This window comes from Brassica oleracea, chromosome C1, assembly GCF_000695525.1.
Source record: "Brassica oleracea var. oleracea cultivar TO1000 chromosome C1, BOL, whole genome shotgun sequence".
Lineage (NCBI taxonomy): Eukaryota > Viridiplantae > Streptophyta > Magnoliopsida > Brassicales > Brassicaceae > Brassica > Brassica oleracea.
This window is the reverse complement of record NC_027748.1, coordinates 16,517,334-16,538,551: the sequence shown is the minus strand read 5'-3', so window position 1 is coordinate 16,538,551 and position 21,218 is coordinate 16,517,334. Positions and strand designations below refer to the sequence as shown.

The 21,218-nt window shown below is 35.0% G+C and overlaps 2 protein-coding genes and 1 long non-coding RNA gene across 8 annotated transcripts; 1 reads left to right on the top strand and 2 right to left on the bottom strand.

Moving 5' to 3' along the window:
* Window positions 1-11,260: 11,260 nt before the first annotated feature.
* LOC106328085 lies at window positions 11,261-15,667 on the bottom strand. 6 transcript variants are annotated; one of them, XR_001267556.1, is made up of 7 exons: window positions 15,425-15,667; window positions 15,201-15,309; window positions 13,192-13,473; window positions 12,774-13,115; window positions 11,966-12,306; window positions 11,688-11,875; window positions 11,261-11,610 (listed from the first exon to the last, which is right to left on the bottom strand). It is a non-coding gene; the product is annotated as an uncharacterized LOC106328085 (long non-coding RNA). The 6 variants fall into 6 exon arrangements; XR_001267558.1 differs by having other exon boundaries at window positions 13,242-13,473; XR_001267554.1 differs by having other exon boundaries at window positions 12,774-13,473.
* A 1,215-nt stretch (window positions 15,668-16,882) lies between these two features.
* LOC106309134 (uncharacterized protein At4g15545) lies at window positions 16,883-18,963 on the top strand. The gene is made up of 9 exons (XM_013746205.1): window positions 16,883-17,344; window positions 17,434-17,502; window positions 17,601-17,654; window positions 17,732-17,771; window positions 17,855-17,950; window positions 18,051-18,275; window positions 18,366-18,408; window positions 18,498-18,576; window positions 18,681-18,963. Exons 1-9 carry the CDS (start codon window positions 17,039-17,041, stop codon window positions 18,771-18,773), a joined length of 1,005 nt encoding a protein of 334 aa, XP_013601659.1. The 5' UTR covers window positions 16,883-17,038; the 3' UTR covers window positions 18,774-18,963.
* Window positions 18,964-19,185: 222 nt separating this feature from the next.
* On the bottom strand, window positions 19,186-20,828 carry LOC106309126 (UDP-glycosyltransferase 75D1-like). Its single transcript, XM_013746196.1, has one exon. The coding sequence runs from the start codon at window positions 20,776-20,778 to the stop codon at window positions 19,306-19,308; it is 1,473 nt and encodes a 490-aa protein (XP_013601650.1). The 5' UTR covers window positions 20,779-20,828; the 3' UTR covers window positions 19,186-19,305.
* Window positions 20,829-21,218: the final 390 nt, after the last annotated feature.

Below are 21,218 nucleotides of genomic sequence, written 5' to 3'. Positions count from 1 at the left end.
CACACCTATTAATAAAATATTTTGGTCATTTGGATCCTTATGAACTATATTTGTGACAAAAACTTTTTTAGTGCTATCATAAGAAATTTTTCTAATAAATAATTTTTAGAATCTTTATAGGTATACATTGGTTCATCTAGATATATAATATTTTTTTTTTATTAAAATAACCATGTTGATCAAAAATATAATTAAACTACCTATAAATTCATTATTAATGTTCTTCATTATTTCCTTAAATAAAAGTTACTGAATTGCCTATTGTGGCTAAAGTATATATAACAATTAATAATTTTGAATAAGATTTGATAAAAATTAATATCTCTTCTATCATAGTTTTTAAATTTTAAAATAAATTAAACAACCATACTAACCATATAATAAAAAAAATATATTTTTCTGTTTATGTTATTTTTTGAATTTTAAAAAAATAACTATAAATTACTAAAACTGTTATATCGTTTTTACCATAAAAATAAAAAAAATATTTTAATTTAGAAATTTAATTTGAACATTTTTTTTGATAAAACTTTGAACAAATATTGACAACTTAATTTTTTTAAGTTATAAATTACTAAAACTATTAGTCCCACAATGAAAATTTTGTTATAAGTAATTTAAAGTTTTTATATAAAAATTACAAATGATAAAACAAATGGCAATTCTCTCAAATAACCATTTTTAAGTTTTTGTCACAAAAATAGTTATTTTTAAGTTTTTGTAACAAAAATAGCCCTCAAGAAAGAAAATGATCAAATAGCCCTTTATTATTTTGAAAATTTTAATATTTATTTTTTATTTTTTAAAATTTGAAACCTTATCCCCAAAGCTCCGCCCTTTAACTATAAACCCTAAGTCTATATTAGTTAACCCTAGGGTAAAAATGTATTTTTATTCTTTAATAAAACTTATTTCGGTCATTTTCTTTATTGAAGGCTATGTCTGTGAAAATAAACGAAAAAACTATCCTAAGGTCGGAATAATAAGGTTTTTAGCAATATTGATATTGATCCGAGGGATACCCTCAAAACAGCTGAACTGGAATTAACACTTTGGGCTGAGGCTCAGGTTATAAGGGATCAGCGAGTGGCACCAGATATACATATTAATTCCATTCAAACGAATTCAGGAAGATGGTGTTTTACAGACGGCTCGTGGAAAGATAAGGATTTGTTCTCAGGGCAAGGCTGGTATAGTACTTTATCAGGCTTTGATGGTTTGTTCGGCGCACGAAATGTCCGTGCATGTTTATCACCTCTCCATTCGGAGATGGAGGCATTGATATGGGCAATGGAATGTATGAAGAGTTTAAGACAGGTTCATGTTACGTTTGCAAAGGATTGTTCTCAGTTGGTGAAGATGGTTTCGGAACCCGAGGAATTGCCAGCATTTGGACCCTATCTAGAAGATATTAAGCTTTTGAGGAGCAGTTTTCTCAACTCAGACATCGTTCATGTACAAAAGACGGCGAACCAAAAGGCGGATAGCTTAGCACGCAGTGCCCGGCATCAACCATCTTTCGTCGTACACATGGATGCAGAGTTTCCAATTTGGTTTACAGAGTCAATATAAGTTTGTAAATTGTTTGCTGTCAAAAAAAAAAAAAAACTATCCTAAGGAACTTCTCTAAAAAAACATACGAATAAAAAACATCATTTAATATATATTAATATTAAAAATATATGATATGTATGTAAATATCATTTAAATTTAATTATATATCATACCAAATAGAAGAAAAATATTGTTTGGATTAATAAACTTTATTTATATGTTTGCACCAATATAATTATATATGTATAATTAATGACTTTTAAATTATTCAATATATATTTTTATTTCATAATATGTAAAAAAATATAATACATAAAATGATTTTTATATATATAATGTTCATTTTGCGCAAGGCGCGAATTATAACCTAGTTATACATTATAATTTTCAATAATTTTATTAAATACCAACTAAAATCATAACTGATTTCTTCGATATCCACAAACACAATTTTTGTGGTTAATATCGGTTATGCGTTTTGGAACAATCACAAAAAACGCTATAAATCATTTCAAACCGCTCTAAACCTCTTAAATTCAAGAGATGGTTCGAGCTACCGTTTTGCGTTGCAGACGGTTACATGACGGTAAAATATATATTTTTAAAACTATATAAATATAAAAATAAAAATATTTTATTAATATTTTTAATTGAAATAATAGAAATACTAATATATATATACATATATATTATTTTAATTTATATTATAAATTTTTTATAAAATATTTTTTATAATCTTTTAAAAATTTAATAATATAATTTTTATAAACATATTTTTATATTTATTATGATAATATACTTTTTAATATATTATAATTCTATAAAATGTAAATATTGTTAATTTATTATTTAACTATTGCTGCATTTGGTAGTTAATTATTCATAAGTATCCCGTAAATGCAGTAATTTCTAAACGTAATACCAGTCGCACAAATTTTTTAATAACGTTTAAAACTGCAACCACTCGCATCCGCAAACGCTCGTAACTATTACAGTTACACCAGTCGTGCCCTAAATGAGGGGCTCTCCTCCCTTTCAGAGGGAGATCTGTTCGATACTTTTTCATTCACCTTCAATCTTTCAGAAGGATGATATGAGTTATCTTTTTGTTTGTATAATAATTTTCGATCAATGGAACGATTTGTCTTTTTATTTTTGGCAAATTTTATTTTCGCTTGACGAATTTCGGTGTGTTTCAATCCGAATTGAAAATGTTCTTTGGGTTTTATATATATATATATATTACTAGGGGTTGGCCTGTCCTACGGATGGGTGAGTTTACACTAAAATTATTTTATATTAAAATATAGTTTAGTTTTATAAAATATTTGAATTTTACTTCATACTGAAAATAATAAATGTATTTATATTTTAAATTTTAATAAATTTTATTGATTTGAGTTGAAAAGACAACTAACATTTTTTTTTGTTTGAGAACACAAAATTATTAGATTAAAAGTTCAATGAAAATGCAATGATTTATATTTTGCTATTTGATTTCTATTTCAATTTGATATAGTTGAAAGAAATCTAAAATAAGAATAAATAATTTTGTTTAATTTCTAAGAGTATTAGATTTTAATATTATTACAATAACTAACTTTTCACAATAATAAATTAATGCACCCACCTCCAAGCAAAAACAATTGAAAATCAATGGTAATGTGATAAAGTTATAAGAATTTATATTTTAAAGTAATATATAAATAGTTTCAATAGTGTCATAAATAATAAATAGTATACACTATGTAACAATAATGATATTTTATAATATATATTTGTTTCAGTTTATATTAAATTTTTAATTTATAATGAAATTATCTTTAGTTTTTACTGGTTTACTAATTATGTTTTGTAAATTATTTAGCATTTGTTGAACTTTTTATAAAAAAAAATTGTTGAAAATTTTGTTCATGCTATTTGAAAATATTATTATAAATTAATAGTGTTATAAATTAGTAAAGTATTACATTTCTAGCAGAAATTTACTTGAGTTTCATATCCTATCATATCAAAAAACTTAGGCGTTAGTCGGGTTCCCTCCGGGGTGTCCGGATTACCTGGATTATCAAAAAAAAAATTACTTAAATGTAGCGTAACCATTAATAATCTGGATATTAAGAAGAACCAGACTGCATACAAATGTTACAGAAAATTGTTTTCCTCTTCGAAGACTAAACCTAAAGGAAGTAACTAAACTTTTTAATATTTTCAGTGTTGGCTGTATTGAATGAGAGTATATAATTCCTATCTAATCAAACTTCTCATTCTTATTATCTCAAATATTTCAGTTTTGATTTCCTTCTGAATAATGAAGGAGGAAAGAGTTTGTTAAACCAGAACATATCCGAGAGTGAAGCTTTCGAAATTGTAGTCCGGAAAAGAGAAGCTTATAATCTAGTGCTTGTTCATCCTCTGAAACATGACATTAAAACAAACTATAATCAACAAAAGTTACACCTAAACCCAAAAACATAGAGAAAGTGTAAGCAAATAATTTTCTTTAAAAGAAGTGTAAGCAAAGAAGAACTCACTTAGAACTTGTGATCCTCTCTTGTTATCCGCAAGCGGGTATATCTCTTTGAGCAGATAATGGGAAAGTGAACATAAGGGTATATACAGATGGTACCATGAGACTCACGCAGGCCATTCATGGACCCATGCACGCACAAGAAACATGATATTGTGCTCGAGACCAGATAGAAAACAAAGCCGTAAGATTTAAATACCCAATCGGATGGAGAATCAGACTTGGTGCAGGTTACTGCTATATTAATGTAATGTGATATTTAAAATTAAACAAAATTATAACGAAAATGATTGTTGCCTGCTTATATATTCTACACTAAAGATTGATCTAGTACATTAAGTACAAAGTTACATAAAAAAAAATTAAAGACTTAACGTGAAGATGAAATATTACTTGCTTTAAAAATCGTGGAAAAATGTAGTTATCTTAACACACACACAATGATAATAGTATAAGTAAAGATGAAACATTTTTTTCCTTCTTGCTGCTGTCTTCTCTAACGCTCTTTTTTTTTTGTGTGGATGGAGACTTAGATTCATCATTAACAGAACCATGGTTCAAAGTCCCTGAGTTACTTATCATCTCTCCACTTCTCTCTTTACCAGACCAAATCTTCAAGAACACTCTGGAAACACCCAACATCATCCTTTCATCAGTTTCCCTTTATTGTTCTTTTGTGGTTGATTCTTTGTGAGGCATCAATTCTCTAATTTGCCTCTCAGTGCTCTTATATCATCTGTGTCACAACACCTATGTCGGTTTTGGTGTTTCTTGATCTTGAAGTTGGGCGATCTCTCACATAGTTTTCCCCGCTTGATGATGAACCATAGTTGTTAGCTCTTACAAGTTCAGAGCAGAGCACTTATCCACCACTCGCATTGGTAACTTCTCGTTTTGAACAGCATGTGCGCAAGCGTCCACCCATAACTTCCTTCAGTCCATTAACTTAGCTCCAATGGCGTTCTGATGCTCTGAACCCAAGTATAATCGCCCCCGCAAGAAGACACGTAATCATTCCTCGACACTCTAGAACCGAACTCCAAATCAGAAAACAAAATCTTGTGATTCTTTGTCAAGAAAGGTTTAGTAGTGTATAACAATTCTTCTTATTTCACAAGTAACGTTGGCTGTTGCCATATATACAAGTACGTCAAATACCCTAAACCCTTATACAAGTCTCGGGTCATACAACATATACAACGGCCCAATATGGCCCAATATTCTTCGGTTTTCCGAGGATGTCCGCCCCTAGGTCTTCTGGTGGAGTGCTCATGCCTTGTACATATCAAAATTAATTTTCAGTATATTTCGTTAATTTGTAGAAGTGAAATAGAGTTTTGGGTTGGTACTTGTTTTTAGGTGTTGACCTATGTGATATGTACTTTTTCAAAAAAAAACGACCTATCTGATATGTCAGCAGTGTATTTTTTTTTTGTTTATAGCTTCTCGGCTACGTGGGTGCAGTATAATAGTTGTAGACTTGGTGTTTTTTTTTTTGTAGCTTCAAATTCCCGTCGACCAAGCGCCTTTGTCATGATGTGTGCAAGTTGTGATTTAGTTGAGACATGTTTAGTTGCGATCGTACCTCGTATAATCTCATCACGAATGAAATGGCAGCCATTGCCTACATGTTTGGTGCGAGCGTGATAAACGAGGTTAGCTGCCAAGTTAATAACAGATAAACTATTTGAGTAGAGAACAATAGGGTCGGTACATTCAATCCCCATCGCCGGACGTATCTGTCTGAACCAAAGAAGCTCACTAACTGTGTCAGCCATCGCCCTATATTCGGCTTCACACGAAGATCGCGAGACAACGTCCTGTTTCTTAGTCTTCCAAGATACAGGAGAACCACCCAACTGAATAAACCAGCCAGTGAGAGAACGGTTCGTGATCGGACAAGAACCCCAATATGAGTCACACCATGCGGTAAGCTTTAATTCTGTATCTGCTCGAAGAAGTATGCCTTGTCCAGGACTATTCTTCAAATAACGCACGACTCGCAGAGCGGCATTCCAGTGTTCTTCCTGTGGAGCAGTCATAAACTGAGATAGTATATGAATAACATACGAGAGCTCTGGTCGAGTCACGCCTAGATAGATAAGACGACCTACAAGCCTACGATACCGAGATGGTATCTGCATATCATTGTCCTTAGCAAGTGCAAGCTTGTAGTTCTGTTCAAACGGAAATGCTACCGGTTTAACGCCAAGGAGACCAGTTTCAGTTATTATGTCGACTGCATATTTCCGCTGACACAGGTAAATACCGGTGGGTTTGCGAGATACCTCAATGCTCAGAAAATACCTCAATATCCCAAAAATCTTTCATGTGAAATTTGGTGTTCAAGTACTGTTTGAATTCAGTTATAACCCCAACATCATTCCCAGCAATAATCAAATCATCAACATACACAAGTACGTGCAGTCGGACTCCGGCTACCGCATAAACAAACAGAGAATAGTCTGATCGATTCTGCCAAATCCATATTCTTTCAAAGCAGCTCCGAGTTTAGCAAACCAGCAACGGGGAGCTTGTTTCAAGCCATATAAAGATTTTCTCAGGCGACATACTCTCGTTTTGTCGTTGGTACGAAATCCCGGTGGAAACTACATATAAACCTCTTCTTCAAGGTCGCCATGAAGGAATGCATTGCACATCCATCTGATGAACTTCCCAATTTAAAGAAGCCACTTGCTGAAGAAATGAATGAACTGTGACCATCTTTGCGACTGGAGCGAATGTCTCGTTATAATCGATCCCTTCTGTTTGATGATTGCCAAGAACCACCAAACGAGCTTTGTAACGCTCAATCGTACCATCAGCTCTGAATTTTATTTTAAAACCCCATTTACATCCAAGTGCTTTCTTACCTGGAGGCAAAACTTCGACTGTCCAAGTACCTTGCTCTTCAAGGGAATCGATTTCTTTGGTAACAGCAAATCGCCTTTTCTCATCAAGTATTGCTTCTGCATAGCTTCTTAGTTCGATAGCCGAAGTGATAACAGAGAGAAATGCTTGATAAGTATCAGAAAATTGTGCACTTAAGAGGTAATTATCCAGAGGATACCGCGTAGTTGATGGCGGTGGATTATGAAGCAGTGTAGCTACATAATCAGCAAGTCGCGTAGGCTGCTTCTTCACACGCATACCACGACCAAGGAGCTCAGGTTCCGGTTCTATTTCGACTGTGGCTGGTGTAGTAGCCACAGAAGTATCAGTCGCTAGAAGCGAAGAAGGAACATGCTATTCAGGAGAAGACAAAACCTCAGGAAGTTCAACCGGAACCTATTCAGTAGTTATAGGCACGATTGCTTCGTCTGTAGGTGGAGAAGTAGTAGATGGTATATTCTCTGTATCTGAAAATTCAGGCTCGAACAAATCAGCTATATTTAGCTGCTTAGCCTCGTCATGAATCAAAGAAGGCGACTGTAATGGCACCGGAAACGCAAACTCAGTCTTGAGAAACACTACATCCTGTGAGACAGAAATGATGCCAGTTTCAAGGTTATAAACACGCCAACCCTTTTTAGCAAATGGATATCCCAAGAATATAGATTTGTTGCTGCGACTTTCGAATTTGTCACCGCGATGCTTCTGATTGTGTACATAACACACACAGCCGAAGACTCGAAGATGGTCTAACGGTGGCGGTCTTTTGTAGATCATCTCGAAAGGTGTTTTCCCATTAAGCAATGCTGTTGGTGTGCGATTTATCAGATAACCTGCTGTGAGAGCGCAATAACTCCAAAATTCGGTGGGAAGATTTGCTTGAAACCGCAGTGCGCGAACAGTGTTGAGAATGTGTCGATGCTTCCGTTCGATCCTACCGTTTTGTTGAGGTGTTCCAACACAGCTTGTCTCATGAACAATCCCATGTTCAGCGAAATTTTTTGAGAGACAAATAAATTCTGATCCGTTATCACTGCGAATCGTTTTTACTTGTGTTGAAAATTGTCTTTGAACAAGAGCAATGAAGTTTCTGAGATGTGTAGGTGCTTCACGTTTTGTAGGCAGAAGATAAATCCACACTGCCCGTGAAAACTCATCAAAAATAGTGAGAAAGTATCGAGACCCACATACAGCAGTAGTTCTGTATGGACCCATAAATCACAGTGAACCAATTCAAACGCAAAGCTCGTCTTATTAATACTTAAAGGAAAAGAATCTCTTGTTTGTTTTGCTCGAATACAAATCTCGCACTTCTTGAAATCAAAAGTACTAGTATTAAAATCAGAAAACTGCAACATCTTCAGGGCTTTAGAGGATGGATGTCCAAGACGGCCGTGCCACACATCAGACGAGAGTGATCCTGAACTCTGTGTTGCTGCCGCCATTGCCATACCTCTGAAAAAATAAAGACCATTCTCCTGCTCACCCACACCAATCAGCATCCTCGTAATGCGGTCCTGGAGAATACAAAGTCTGTCAGTAACTTGAGCAACACATTACACATCCTAATTAACTGAGAAACCAAAATCAGATGGAATTGAAGGCCATCTACATAGAACACTTCCTCAAGACTTAGAGAAGAACCCAACCGAACTTTCCCGTGTTTAGTTGAGGTAGTAAAACGACCCTCATGCAGATTTATCAGAACCAGAGCCATATCATTAATATCAGTCAGATACTCAAACGTTCCAGTCATGTGATTAGTGGCACCTGAGTCAATAATCCAAGATTCCATAAAGCTCGTACCTGTTCTGTTTTCTGAAGGTGGAGCTTTCCTTTCATTCAGCATGTTCACCAGGGTTTTCCATTGATCATCATTCAGACATGTGATGCCCGTGCGATCAGCAGAAGTAAGGACAGAGGATGAAGTTGTACCAGCAAAAACGTGATTGGCCAGATCTGAACCGCGACCACCACTTCCTCATTCTTGTGAAGCTGTCACCTGTGGGTTTGAGGTTCGAGGAGCTCCAGAGCTGGAATTTCCCCGAGAAGCGCCAAGCTTGTTTTTTTGTTTTTCTTCATACCACTCTGGATACCCAATCAACCGGAAACAGTTCTCAGAGGTGTGTCCCTTCCATCCACAGTTGGAGCTCACTTTGTTTTCGTATGAGCCTCTTGTATCATTAAGAGAGCGCGTCCGTGAGTTGGTTTGAACTGCAAAGCTCACTGCGTCAGTTTGCTCTTCGTTAAGACGACCCAAAGATTTTGACTCTTCATCTTGGATCAATGTATTATAGGCTTCCTCAAGTGTTGGCAGAGGAACCCGAGACAACAATGATGATTTCACTGGCCCATACAAAGTTTCATCCAGTCCCATGAAAAATTGATGTAGTAAAAATTGATGTAGTTTGTCTTCCTCACGTTCTTTTCTTACTTCTTCCATAGTCTTAGCTTTTTGGTAGTCAGCCAGACTTTTCCATAGCTGTGATAGATTTCCATAGTATGTCTCAATAGTGGTTCCTTTCTGTCGACAGTTTGCCAAATCTGCCTTGAGTCGTTGTACGCGCTGTCCGTTCTTGACTCCGAACCGTTTCTGGATATGAGTCCAAAGTTCATGAGCATCATCTATGTGAGACATTGTCGTTGATATGTTCTCGTCAACAGTCAGCTTCATCCATGAGACAACAAGAGCGTTGTTTGCAATCCAATCTTCATAATCCTCTGATTCTTCATTAGGCTGCGGTATTGTACCATCCGCAAAGCCAAACTTATTCCTCGCCTTCAAAGCCAATCGAAGGTTAGTGGACCACTCATCGTAGTTAGATCCACGTAGTGATGGCTTCGAGATGAGAGTACCTGGATTATCACTAGAAGTTAGGTCATAAGGAGAAATCCTACGACGTGCCGGCATGGTTGTAGTAGCAAGCACTGATTGTGTATCCATATCTTCAAAATAGTGTTGTCAATGAGTAAACCTCGCAGCGGAATGAGGAAAACTCAGGATCGATGAGTTCAAACCTTTTTGTAGTTTTAGGTTTAGAGTTCTGATACTATGTCAAGAAAGGTTTAGTAGTGTATAACAATCTTTCTTATTTCACAAGTAATGTTGGCTGCTGCCATATATACAAGTACGTCAAATACTCTAAACCCTTATACAAGTCTCGGGTCATACAACATATACAACGGCCCAATATGGCCCAATATTCTTCGGTTTTCCGAGGATGTCCGCCCCTAGGTCTTCTGGTGGAGTGCTCATGCCTTGTACATATCAAAATTAATTTTCAGTATATTTCGTTAATTTGTAGAAGTGAAATAGAGTTTTGGGTTGGTACTTGTTTTTAGGTGTTGACCTATGTGATATGTACTTTTTCAAAAAAAAACGACCTATCTGATATGTCAGCAGTGTATTTTTTTTTTGTTTATAGCTTCTCGGCTACGTGGGTGCAGTATAATAGTTGTAGACTTGGTGTTTTTTTTTTTGTAAAAAATTAGACTTGGTGGTTGTATTGGTGTGTAGATGATCTGTGTTGTTGGTGAGGTTATATATATTTTTTCAAAAGGTTATATATTTGGACTCGGTTTATTTTAAAATGTGACTTTTCGTTTGTATGCAACATTTTTTGTAATGGTTTTTTAAAGGTTTATAGGATTGTGAATTTATATTATTTGGTGAGTATTTTATGTTTATGTTTACATGTGGTCGGAGGTTGTAATATGTTTGGGAACTGTTTTTCATTGTTGGCCGGAAAGATATATGGGTAAGTGTTATAGATAATATGGTGAGACCATTATCTAAAATGGCACGACTTTGGGTTGATGTACATGAAAAATGTTAACAATCTCAGTTACAAAAAAGAAAACTTGTTAACAATCTTAAACCAAAAAATAACCAAAAAGCTTAATTGTTGGTAAACGGGCCAATTATTAATATTAACACGTAAAAAAGTTAAGGCTTGTACTTAACTTAATATGATCCGGAGAAATTCATAATACTTTAAGATCTAGTAGATGGGTTCAACCTTTGGGAAAAGAGTTTCCTTCCATATCAATATTAGGAAGTTTTTTGTGATAGTCTGTAGTGTTGAAGGGGCAGTAACTTGAACCTCGTTGTTGGAATCTTTATAAAGTGATGGAAAAGGTTGGTTTCTTATCTAATATAGTTCATAGATGACAAAAAAAAGAGTTCCTTTCCAGAGAACATAATACTTTTTAAACCAAACACTCAAAAATACGGAAGTAGATTGTTGCAGGAATACTTTTATTATTTCAAAGAAATTTAAAAAAAAAAAAGAGACACTAGAGTAGTTGTAAGACCACTTTCTATCTGGATGGAGTACAATACTGCAGATTTAGCCACAACATTGCTTCTTTGCAGAGGAGCCATTGCTTCTTTGCAGAGGAGCCACCTTCCTTAAATGAGGCATCCTCTGAAGATAGTTCGGTAATAACATGTCAGACATAGCGCTCAAACCAATCTCATGGGATGCCTTCGTCGATGATCACTCCAGTGATGCCTCTGCTGTTAGCAGGAACAACATTGTCAACACCGTGCTGGTGTCAGGAAGAACTATGTGAACACTAGCTGAAGAAATCTGTGAAACCGGACCAGCTCCTCGCATATTATTGTGTCCTTCCTGTAAAGAGCACAACAGTTAGATAACTTATCCGTGTATGGCAGACCCAACCTATAAAGTGAGATTGATGTACAAACCTAGCTGGTTCCCAAAATTAGGAAAAGGTAGGGGCTGGTTGCTAACAAATATGTGTGAGATCGTGAAAGACTGATCTTTGCTAAGAAATTAAAATCTGTAAGCTTGAGCTGGAATGTGAAGGTCCTCCCCACAATATCAGCAAGGCATTGTGGAAGCGCCATGTTCTGTTGGTCTTCCTGTCAGCGGCCTGTGCAACATGAAGGTGTAATTTAGAGTTTGTGTCAAGAACTTTATATAATTCTTGAATAACATAAAGACCAGGCAGATATATCTATACCTCCAACCAGTTTAGGATTAAAATTAGTCACTACAACAATCAGTGGCTGGCCACACCAGCCGCAAACAACTTATCATGGAGTTGTACAGCTATCCCGTCAAAAACACTCACACATACGTTAGTGGCCGTGCAATGTCAAGGATTTAGAAACAAACTGATTAAAAAAAACTATACAACCCCTTATTGTAGAAAGTTTGAAAACATAAATGGAAATAAGATGGTATGACATGTGAATGTGTATGGTTGCCATGAGTCATGAGACATTGATTTTTTTTTTCGTTTCTTCATTGTGTGTCGTCTTTAAACCCATAATTTCACCAACTATATATGCGAAGTTTTACCTGCTCGATGAACAGAATTGAAACATGCGTGTCAGCTAATATAAAGAGTTAGCTCATAAAGACTTGAGTTGGTGCACACCAATTGACCAATGATCAGAGTTTACTATGAACAAAAAGTAATATATGATACATTTTCAGACGTATACAGAATCAAGAGATAAATTTTCATAAGTACATCAAAAATAGCAACCAGCAGAAACTCATAGAGAATAATAAAGAAAGAAAAACTCGTGAAAACTTTCAGTTTCCCTGAGAATCCACAACAGCCTGGAACATCGAAATCTCTAGCAAAATCAACAATATAAAAAATGGGAGAGAAGTAGCATCGTAAGATCATAGATAGAGGAAATATATAATGGGCAACGGATCATTTGAACCAAAACAGCACAAAACAGAGTTTCGATCACAAAATACAACATCAAATAATATATGAATCAAGAATTGAGAAAAGAGAATGTCTCAGTTACCTTTCCATCAAGCAGGACCAGATCCATACGAATCAAATCTCCACCTTTCTTGACATTGCGAGCTTCCCAGAAAGGCCAGAACCAAAGGGGCCTGCCCTGAGCTCGAAGAAATGGAGTTGTTGCTTAGCCATTAAATGATTTTCTTTTAGAGTTATGCGAGTAAAGGCAGACCAAGTAGAATGGCTGTGAAAACTCTCAAACCCTTGATATATATACGCCATATGCGAGCTTGAAGAAAAAGTAGAAGCATTGAAGTTAAAGTTGTGGGTATTGAGGTTTCAATACTGTAACGACTGCCGTTTCTCAGTTTGCTCGCATCGGGACGGCCAGAGTACCTGAGATCTAAATGAAAAATCAAAGCGAAAGAAACATCTTAGTTAGGCTTTTTTTGTTCAAATGAGAGATTGGCCCAACTTACTTCTACAGAAACATAAACAGCCCAAATCGAAGTCAAGAAAACTGGTGTACATGAATTATGGATGGACACGAGTCCTTGTTTGCCTCATCCTTCTTGATGATGTGGCACTGTAAGGAGAGAGCATAGTCTACTTTATTATTATAGATAGATATTTGATTCGGTTTGAATTAAAAAAAATTTGACCTTGTTTGGTCGGAATTTTCATCAATTACTCTCATGTTTACAAGTTTGATGCATCTTGTTAACCATAAAGCATCACATTAATGTAGTAACCTTATTTTACTGCAGCGAAGACAACTGATATTCGTAAAAATAACAAGAACATAAAAACAAAATTACATACCTAAATAAACTGATAAAGAAGAATTGTAGAGTCAAGATGGTTAATCTCTTTCTTTAAATCTTTAGACGCCCCGTAGTGTGACGGTTTCATAGCGCTTAGATTCCCAAAATACAATTGCATATGTTTTTAGTTACCATCACCGAAAAACATAATCTGTCGAACCTAACTTTTGTGTTCTACTCTCAGACACAAAATTAAAAAAAATATATACTAACATAAATATTCAAAGTAGGAGAAGGTGATTTGTTATTGTTGAGTGTGTATTTTCTATAATGCTAGCAATGAAACTTTTTTTGGTTGAAGAGTCTTTTATCTCTTTAATGAATTTTTTTTGATCATTTTTCTTCTTATGTGATTTTTGTTGAAATAATCAATTTTTGTGGATTTTGGAAGAATTTCCATAAATTTAGTTCAGTACTTTAAAATATGTTATTCATAAATTATCTTATAATTTATTAAAAATATTTAAGTTGTGAATTTTATTATTCTTCTCATCATTTTAGTTAAGTGTCTATTGGAGTTTTTTTTTTAATTAAAATCAAATATCATTAGTTTAGTAAATAAAAATAAAAATACATATATGTAAATCAAAAATATTTTTTTAATATAGTCTAATATTAATCTTCATAAAACAAAAAAATTATAATTATAATTTTCATCTAAACTAAAAATTTAAAAATAAATGTAATATTATTATTAGTTATATTAAATTAGAAGTATTTATATTTTTTATAGTAATATGTTTTTGCTATATTTATAATTATATAATGTGTTAATATTATCAGTTTATTATTAAATCACTGATACATTTTATAGTCAATTAGTTATAGATATATTGTAAACGTATTTTTAAATCGCTTAACGCTTGAAACTAAAGTTTAATTAAAATTTATGTTGCAAAAGTTTAAAGCAAAAATAAATTTTTTGGATATACTATGATTAATCACATTTTTTGTCATAATGACTGATGACTAGAGCATTTGAGAAACCATATGTAGTAGTATCAATTTCTTATTAATGCATATGGTCCAAACCAAAAATTAGTTGTAACTCAGTTGATCTTCTCGCAAAAAGAAACAGAATAATTTATTGTAATAAGAACAAAAGATCTCCGAACATAATTGACTGTGTTGATGATGGCCCCCAAAAGAGAAGCGACTTAAAAGTTAAAACAGATAATTTAGCAAAAAAAATTATGCAAGAGTAGTCGCCAGAATATATGTAACTAGTATTTCGTACGCACTGGTCAATTAAACGTTTAAAAATATTTGATCATTGTCATAACTTTCAATCAAATATATATTCAAAAAATCCTTTAATATGCTTTTCATTAAAAAGAAACACTGTTTCTTGAATTTTTCTGTTAATCCTTTGAGAAAACTTATTTGTTTTAAGTTTTAACTAAAAAAATTATTTTACATGTTTTAGATAATTGTACAACTATTAAATTTAAATTAAAAAAACTTCGAGAATTACCAAAAAATGTTTAGAATTTTTCTTTAGAGTTAACACATGATTTTTACTAACACACTTTTTTCACAACTTAAATGGTCACAAAATATTTTGCAGCATTAGAGATTAGTGCCCTAATTTTTTTTTTGTAAAGACTATAAAGTAAATATTTTTTCACTTTAACTTCTAAAATATCAAATGTTTTGTAACTTACCTAATACACGTCTTTATCCTTCGCCATGTTTACTCTAGAACAGATATATCCAAAAATTGTTGATCCCTCATAAGTTCTTCTTCAACCAACTTTGTATTCTCATTCATAACTGTATCAAGCAAAATAATTTCAAAACTAAGCAACACAAATATTTATGCTATATTTTCTTACTCCGATTTTGCAGAAAAGTTTCATATGAACTCATTACACACCACTATGAATACCTGCAAATTCTGGAAACCCTGAAACAAAATCCTCTCTCTTCAAACTCACTGTATCAATGTCAATCTCTTCTGAAGCGATTTAAACTCGATCACCAAAATCCAATTAATGCATTGAAAGAGTTTCAAGGACGACTTTATTTCACGGTCTTCATTTAAAGCTTGTCAATAATGAAATTTTAAGTTCAGTTCAAAAAATAATGAAATTTTAAGTATTAATCTTGGCCATGAATAAAAAAAGTTTTATAAAGTGATGCAGACAAAAAAGAAAGAAGATACGAAGAAAATCTCTGAGATCAATTGAAAATTTAGAAGATGAAAGAATGTATTGTTTTACTTCTTTGAGAATGAAGAAAATATTAAAAAATGAAAAGAAAAAAAAAACAGAGCGTAAATTAGTAGTTAAAAAATTATATAACAAAAGAAAACAGTTTGGAAACGTGAACGGTTAACTTCGTACGTGGATAGGATAGTTTGAGAAAATTCAGGATGTAGCTGCTGAAAATTAGAGATCAATTTTTTTTTTAATAAATAATTTTTTCTTTTGCAAAACATTTTCCATTTATCAAAATCTGATTGATCTAATGACTTGTGATTTAGTATATAAGAGATTAATGGCCGCCAATTTAATAAAGAAAAATTTTGTAAGATAAACCTAAAAAGGTTTTTGTTACAAATATAGACATTAGAGTTACAAATAAACAAATAAAAATAAAAATGATTAAAATAAACTTAAATGTTTTATCAAAAGAAGTAAATATACATTTATACTCATAGGATTAATTAATATGAACATTATGGTTTAGAGTTGAGGAGTGGGATTTAGGGTTCAGAGTTTAAGGTTATGATTTAGGGTTTAGGTTTATAGTTGAGGAGTGGAATTTTGGGGATAGGATTTCAAACTTTAAAAAATAAAAAAAATTTAAAATTTTTAAAATAAAAAATGTTATTTTGGTCGTTTTAGTTTTTGAAATCTATTTTTGCGATAAAAATTTAAAAATGGCTATTCGAGAGAATTGCCATTTAATAAACCTAAACGATGAAAGTTTGTGTTCACCAAAAAAAAACGATGGAAGTTTGTAATATTAATGAAATAGTTTGCCGAATAAGAAATTTTATTTTTCAAAAAACTGCAACAACCTGTCAATTTTTGTCTTTCTAATTTATTTATTTGCGTCTCCTTTCAAGGGTCCTATGATTTAAAATCCTATCTATTCACAGATCACAAATTTGGCTTACCCATTTCAACACCACTCATTATAACACACAAACGACAACGCATACGTGACCACATTCTCCATATCCTTCCCGTCTATCAATCATATCGACGTCACATAACCGAGCCGGAAATCTTAACCCCAAACCGGAACTCTATTTTTCCATAACAGAATCCTTTAATTCCGAAATTTGTTAGAATTTTGCGTGGTGCCTTATCTCTCGACGGACGAATTTAAGTTCTTTAATCAATAACCAGTTTGGTTTAGAATCAAATTCGGTTAATCAAAATACCGGTTATATACCGTACCATAACCGAAAACGTATAAACAACTCATATGGTACAAAAGAAGAAACGATAATAACAGAAAAAGAAAAAGACCAAACAAGAAAAGAAAAAGAATGTCAGACGTAGAACAAGAAGAAGAAACATCAAGTGCTGTTAGAGGTTCGATAAGTTTCGATCTTCCCGAGGAAGTCCTTCAAGTCCTACCGTCCGATCCATTCGAGCAGCTGGATGTGGCGCGCAAAATCACATCCATTGCTCTCTCGACACGTGTCTCTGCCCTCGAATCAGAGTCGTCCGATCTCCGAGAGCTTCTCGCCGAGAAAGACAAGGAAATCTCCGAGCTACAATCACACGTGGAGTCTCTCGACGCTTCTCTCTCCGACGCGTTGCAAAAGCTTTCTCTCGCCGAAGATGAAAAGGTCCGACCCGTGTTTGACTTTTGACCCGACCCGACTCCATTTCAAGTTTTTTTTTTCTTAGACTAATAATAGTCTCTCAAAATTTGCAGGAGAATCTGGTGAGAGAGAACTCTTCGTTGTCAAGTACTGTCAAGAGACTCCAGAGAGATGTCTCTAAGGTAAAAGTTTGGACTTAAACTCGACTTGGGTCTTGTAATTTTAGCAATAAAGATTTCAGCTTTATGGAGATGTTTCAATGGATTTTTGATTGATGCAGCTTGAGGGGTTCAGGAAGACGCTTATGATGTCTCTTCAAGACGACGACCAAAATGTACGTAACTTCACTTTCTTCAAAATTGCTTAAAAAGTGAATTTTTTTTTAATTGATTATGTTTTGGGTTTTAACAGGCAGGAACAACACAAATCATTGCTAAGCCAACACCAAACGGTATGGTTTGTTTTCTTGTTTGATTCTACAACTATATCAAAATGCAAAGCTTTTTTTTGTGAAATCTTGTTGAGAATTTTCAGATGAAGATTCTCCATTTCAACCTTCAAGACATTCATCAATCCAATCTCAAGCTTCTGAAGCTGTTGAGCCAGCTCCAGTGGACAACGAAAACGAAGGTTAATAAATCTCAATTCTCAAGCCCATTAAGCTTTTTTTGCTTAATGTGTGTTGACTCACAAGTAAATAACGCTTAAGTATTGTCGTATGAAATCGCAGCTCCTAAACCGAGTTTATCGAACAGTCTTCCATTAGTATCTCAGACCGCTACGCCTCGGCTTACACCTCCTGGTTCTCCACCAGCATTGTCCGCTTCTAGTACCCCTAAAACGACTTCAAGACCTATCTCCCCTCGTCGCCATTCTGTATCCTTCTCTACTACTAGAGGCATGTTTGATGATAATAGATCTTCTATCTCAATCTCAGAGCCTGGATCCCACACCGGTAAGTCAAAACCCAGGATTTTTCTTGTGGAGGTTTTGGCAACAACACAAAGTGTTAACAGTTTGTTTTATTATCTCTGTTTTTTTTCAGGACGAACTCGGGTTGATGGGAAAGAGTTCTTCCGACAAGTCAGGTGAAAAAAGACTCCTAATCTGATAACTTATTGCAAAATGTAGCATTTGTCTGTAACATATGTACATCTTGTTATTGATTCTTGATCAGGAGCCGGTTATCTTACGAGCAGTTTGGTGCATTTCTTGGAAATGTGAAGGATCTTAATGCCCACAAGCAAACAAAAGATGTAAGGAGAATTCTCTCTCCCTCTCTGTCTCGGTCCTTTTTTTTTGCCTTTCTTCAGATTTGAAACTTGGATTTGGAATCAATCCGCATTGTTTTGTTTTGCAGGAAACGCTTAGGAAAGCTGAAGAGATATTCGGAAGTGACAACAGAGACCTCTATGTCATATTCGAGGGCTTGATCACTCGCAACGCTCACTGAGAGTTTGCATTCTTATGTTTACACGTTAAAGTTATATACTCGGAACTATTCAGACTCAATTTCTTTGTTTTCTTGGCTGTCAAGTAAGACCAAGTGAACCTACAATTTGATTGCATCACCTGTGCATGTCGTGTATCTATATCTCTCTCACATCTTCAATAAATTACATTTTGTCAAACTTTAAAATCAACCAATTGTTTAATGAATATGGCACACATTGAATTATTTGAAAGACGTTTATTCTGTTGCACAAAAAAAAAGACGTTTATTAAATGATTACAAACAAATAGAAATGACTGAGAGATATCATACATTGATGAACTCAGCAAGGACAATAAGTGGTGTAACTAAATTAGTTCTTGTGCCCACTCTTTAAGAAAATGTATGGACCTACTGACTGGGAATCTCTTAATCACAAAAAACAGCTGTAATAACTTTTTAACAGTTAAATAACAGACTTCAAATAAATTTGGAAATTAAAATAATACTCTTAGAAAAGAAGCTGTGGAACTGAATTCTTCTAGACCGAATCTCACATGTGCTCATCGACAAAAGCTTTGAGATGATTAAACGAAGATCCTCCTTCTCTCACCGTCTCCGCCGCTAGATCTCTCCACCTGGCCGCGTTTCTTCTAAACTCCTCCGCCTTCTCCTCCATCACTTCCTCAATGCACCGCCGTATCTCCCCACTCTCCACCAAAACTTCCTCCTCATCCTTCTTCTCCATCACCCTCACACCTGTCCTCCAACAATCTTCCAGAAGCTTCGCGTTCGTCATCTGATCAGTCCACTGCGGAAACGCAACCACTGGAACTCCCGCGACCAAACTCTCCAGCGACGAGTTCCACCCGCAATGCGTCACATAACAACCGATCGACCTGTGCTTCAAAACCCTGAACTGATCGCACCAAGAAACCACGACTCCTATCTCCTCGAGCTCTTCTCTGAAACTGCTTATGATCTCTTCTTCTTTCTCTTCCACATCTTCTTTACTTCTTCTGTACGACTTATCCGTAATCACCCACAGAAACGGCCTCCGACTCTCTATCAACGCCTTGCAGAGCTCCACAAGCTGTTTCTTGCTCAACACGGCAAGCGTCCCAAACGAGATATAAAGCACAGACGAATCTGATTTTGTATCCAACCACTCGACGTACTCAGCGTCAGTCTCGGAGTCGGTCCTCGAGGTAATCAACGGACCGATGGGGACAATCTTGAAGTTATCAAGAACCGAGGTTAGAGCTTCTTGTTCAAGCTCTTGGAAACTGTTAACGAGGATCTTAGGGGTTTCCTCTTGCTTCAGTGACTCTATCTGTTCTCGAAACGCCGGTAGAACAAACGCATATGCGTTTGTAGGGACGATGAAGGAGGGAAGATCACGGAGACGGAGCAGTGGCAGAGAGGGAAGCTTAATAATACCAGAAGGGTTGTTATCAGCCATCTCCGAGATTGCATCGGCGTAGCCGTTGAAGTAGTGGTAGAAGATGGAGAAGACGGTCACGGGCTGGACCCAGAGAAGAGCAGAAGGGATCTGAAACTCACGCGCCAGCTCAGCGACCCAAGTGAGGAGGATGGTGTAAACCACGCAGGTAAAAGGCCGGTTTTGACGCCGGTTATCTTCGATTAGTTCGGTTAGCGTTTCCCTCCCACGTCGTCTCATTTCGGACAGGTACTGTCGGGAGCTCTGTTGGCGAGATTTGTCGGAGGAAGTAGAGGGTCTGAAGCCGTCGTCATGGCCATCGGAGTAAGTGGCGAAGGTAAGGTTTTGGAGGACGTTTTCTTTGGAGAGCATACGACGGTTGTAGGCGGCGACTGGGGCTGCGAAGGTGACTCTAGCTCCGATGAAGGTTCCGGCAAGGCGTTTGGCTAGCTCGAGAGATGGGTTGATGTGGCCTTGGGCTGGATATGTCACAAAAAGAAAGTGTGGTCCGGTGAGTGACTTCGATGAATCATTATCGTTACTCATTTTCTTTATGTTTGTGTGTTTGTAGTTAATGAAAGACATAACACATGTTTAGATTTATAGAGATTATACTGAGATAGATCTAAGTGATAAAAACTATACTATTAAAAAAGAGGAAAAAGAAAGCAACCTCACTAAGTACATTGAACAACGCAATTTGTGACGTTAGTGGTGACGAAAAATCTCTTAAGATAAAAAATGTTGTTTGGACTCGGTGGACGCAAGTTGAGACCTGACCTACTGAATTATTGGTATAAAACGAAGAGTATCCTCTACGTTCACCAACCAATAAGATTTCATTATTTCAAATTCAATATCTTTTAAAACAGGAAACAAAATATTGTCAAATTATATTATGTTTTTAATAAAAAAAAATAAAAAAAATAGTAGTTACAGAAAAAAAATTAAAAAAAAAATATTTTTAACGTCGTCAGCAAAACACTAAATCCTAACCCCTAAATCCTAAATCCTAAACCATAAAC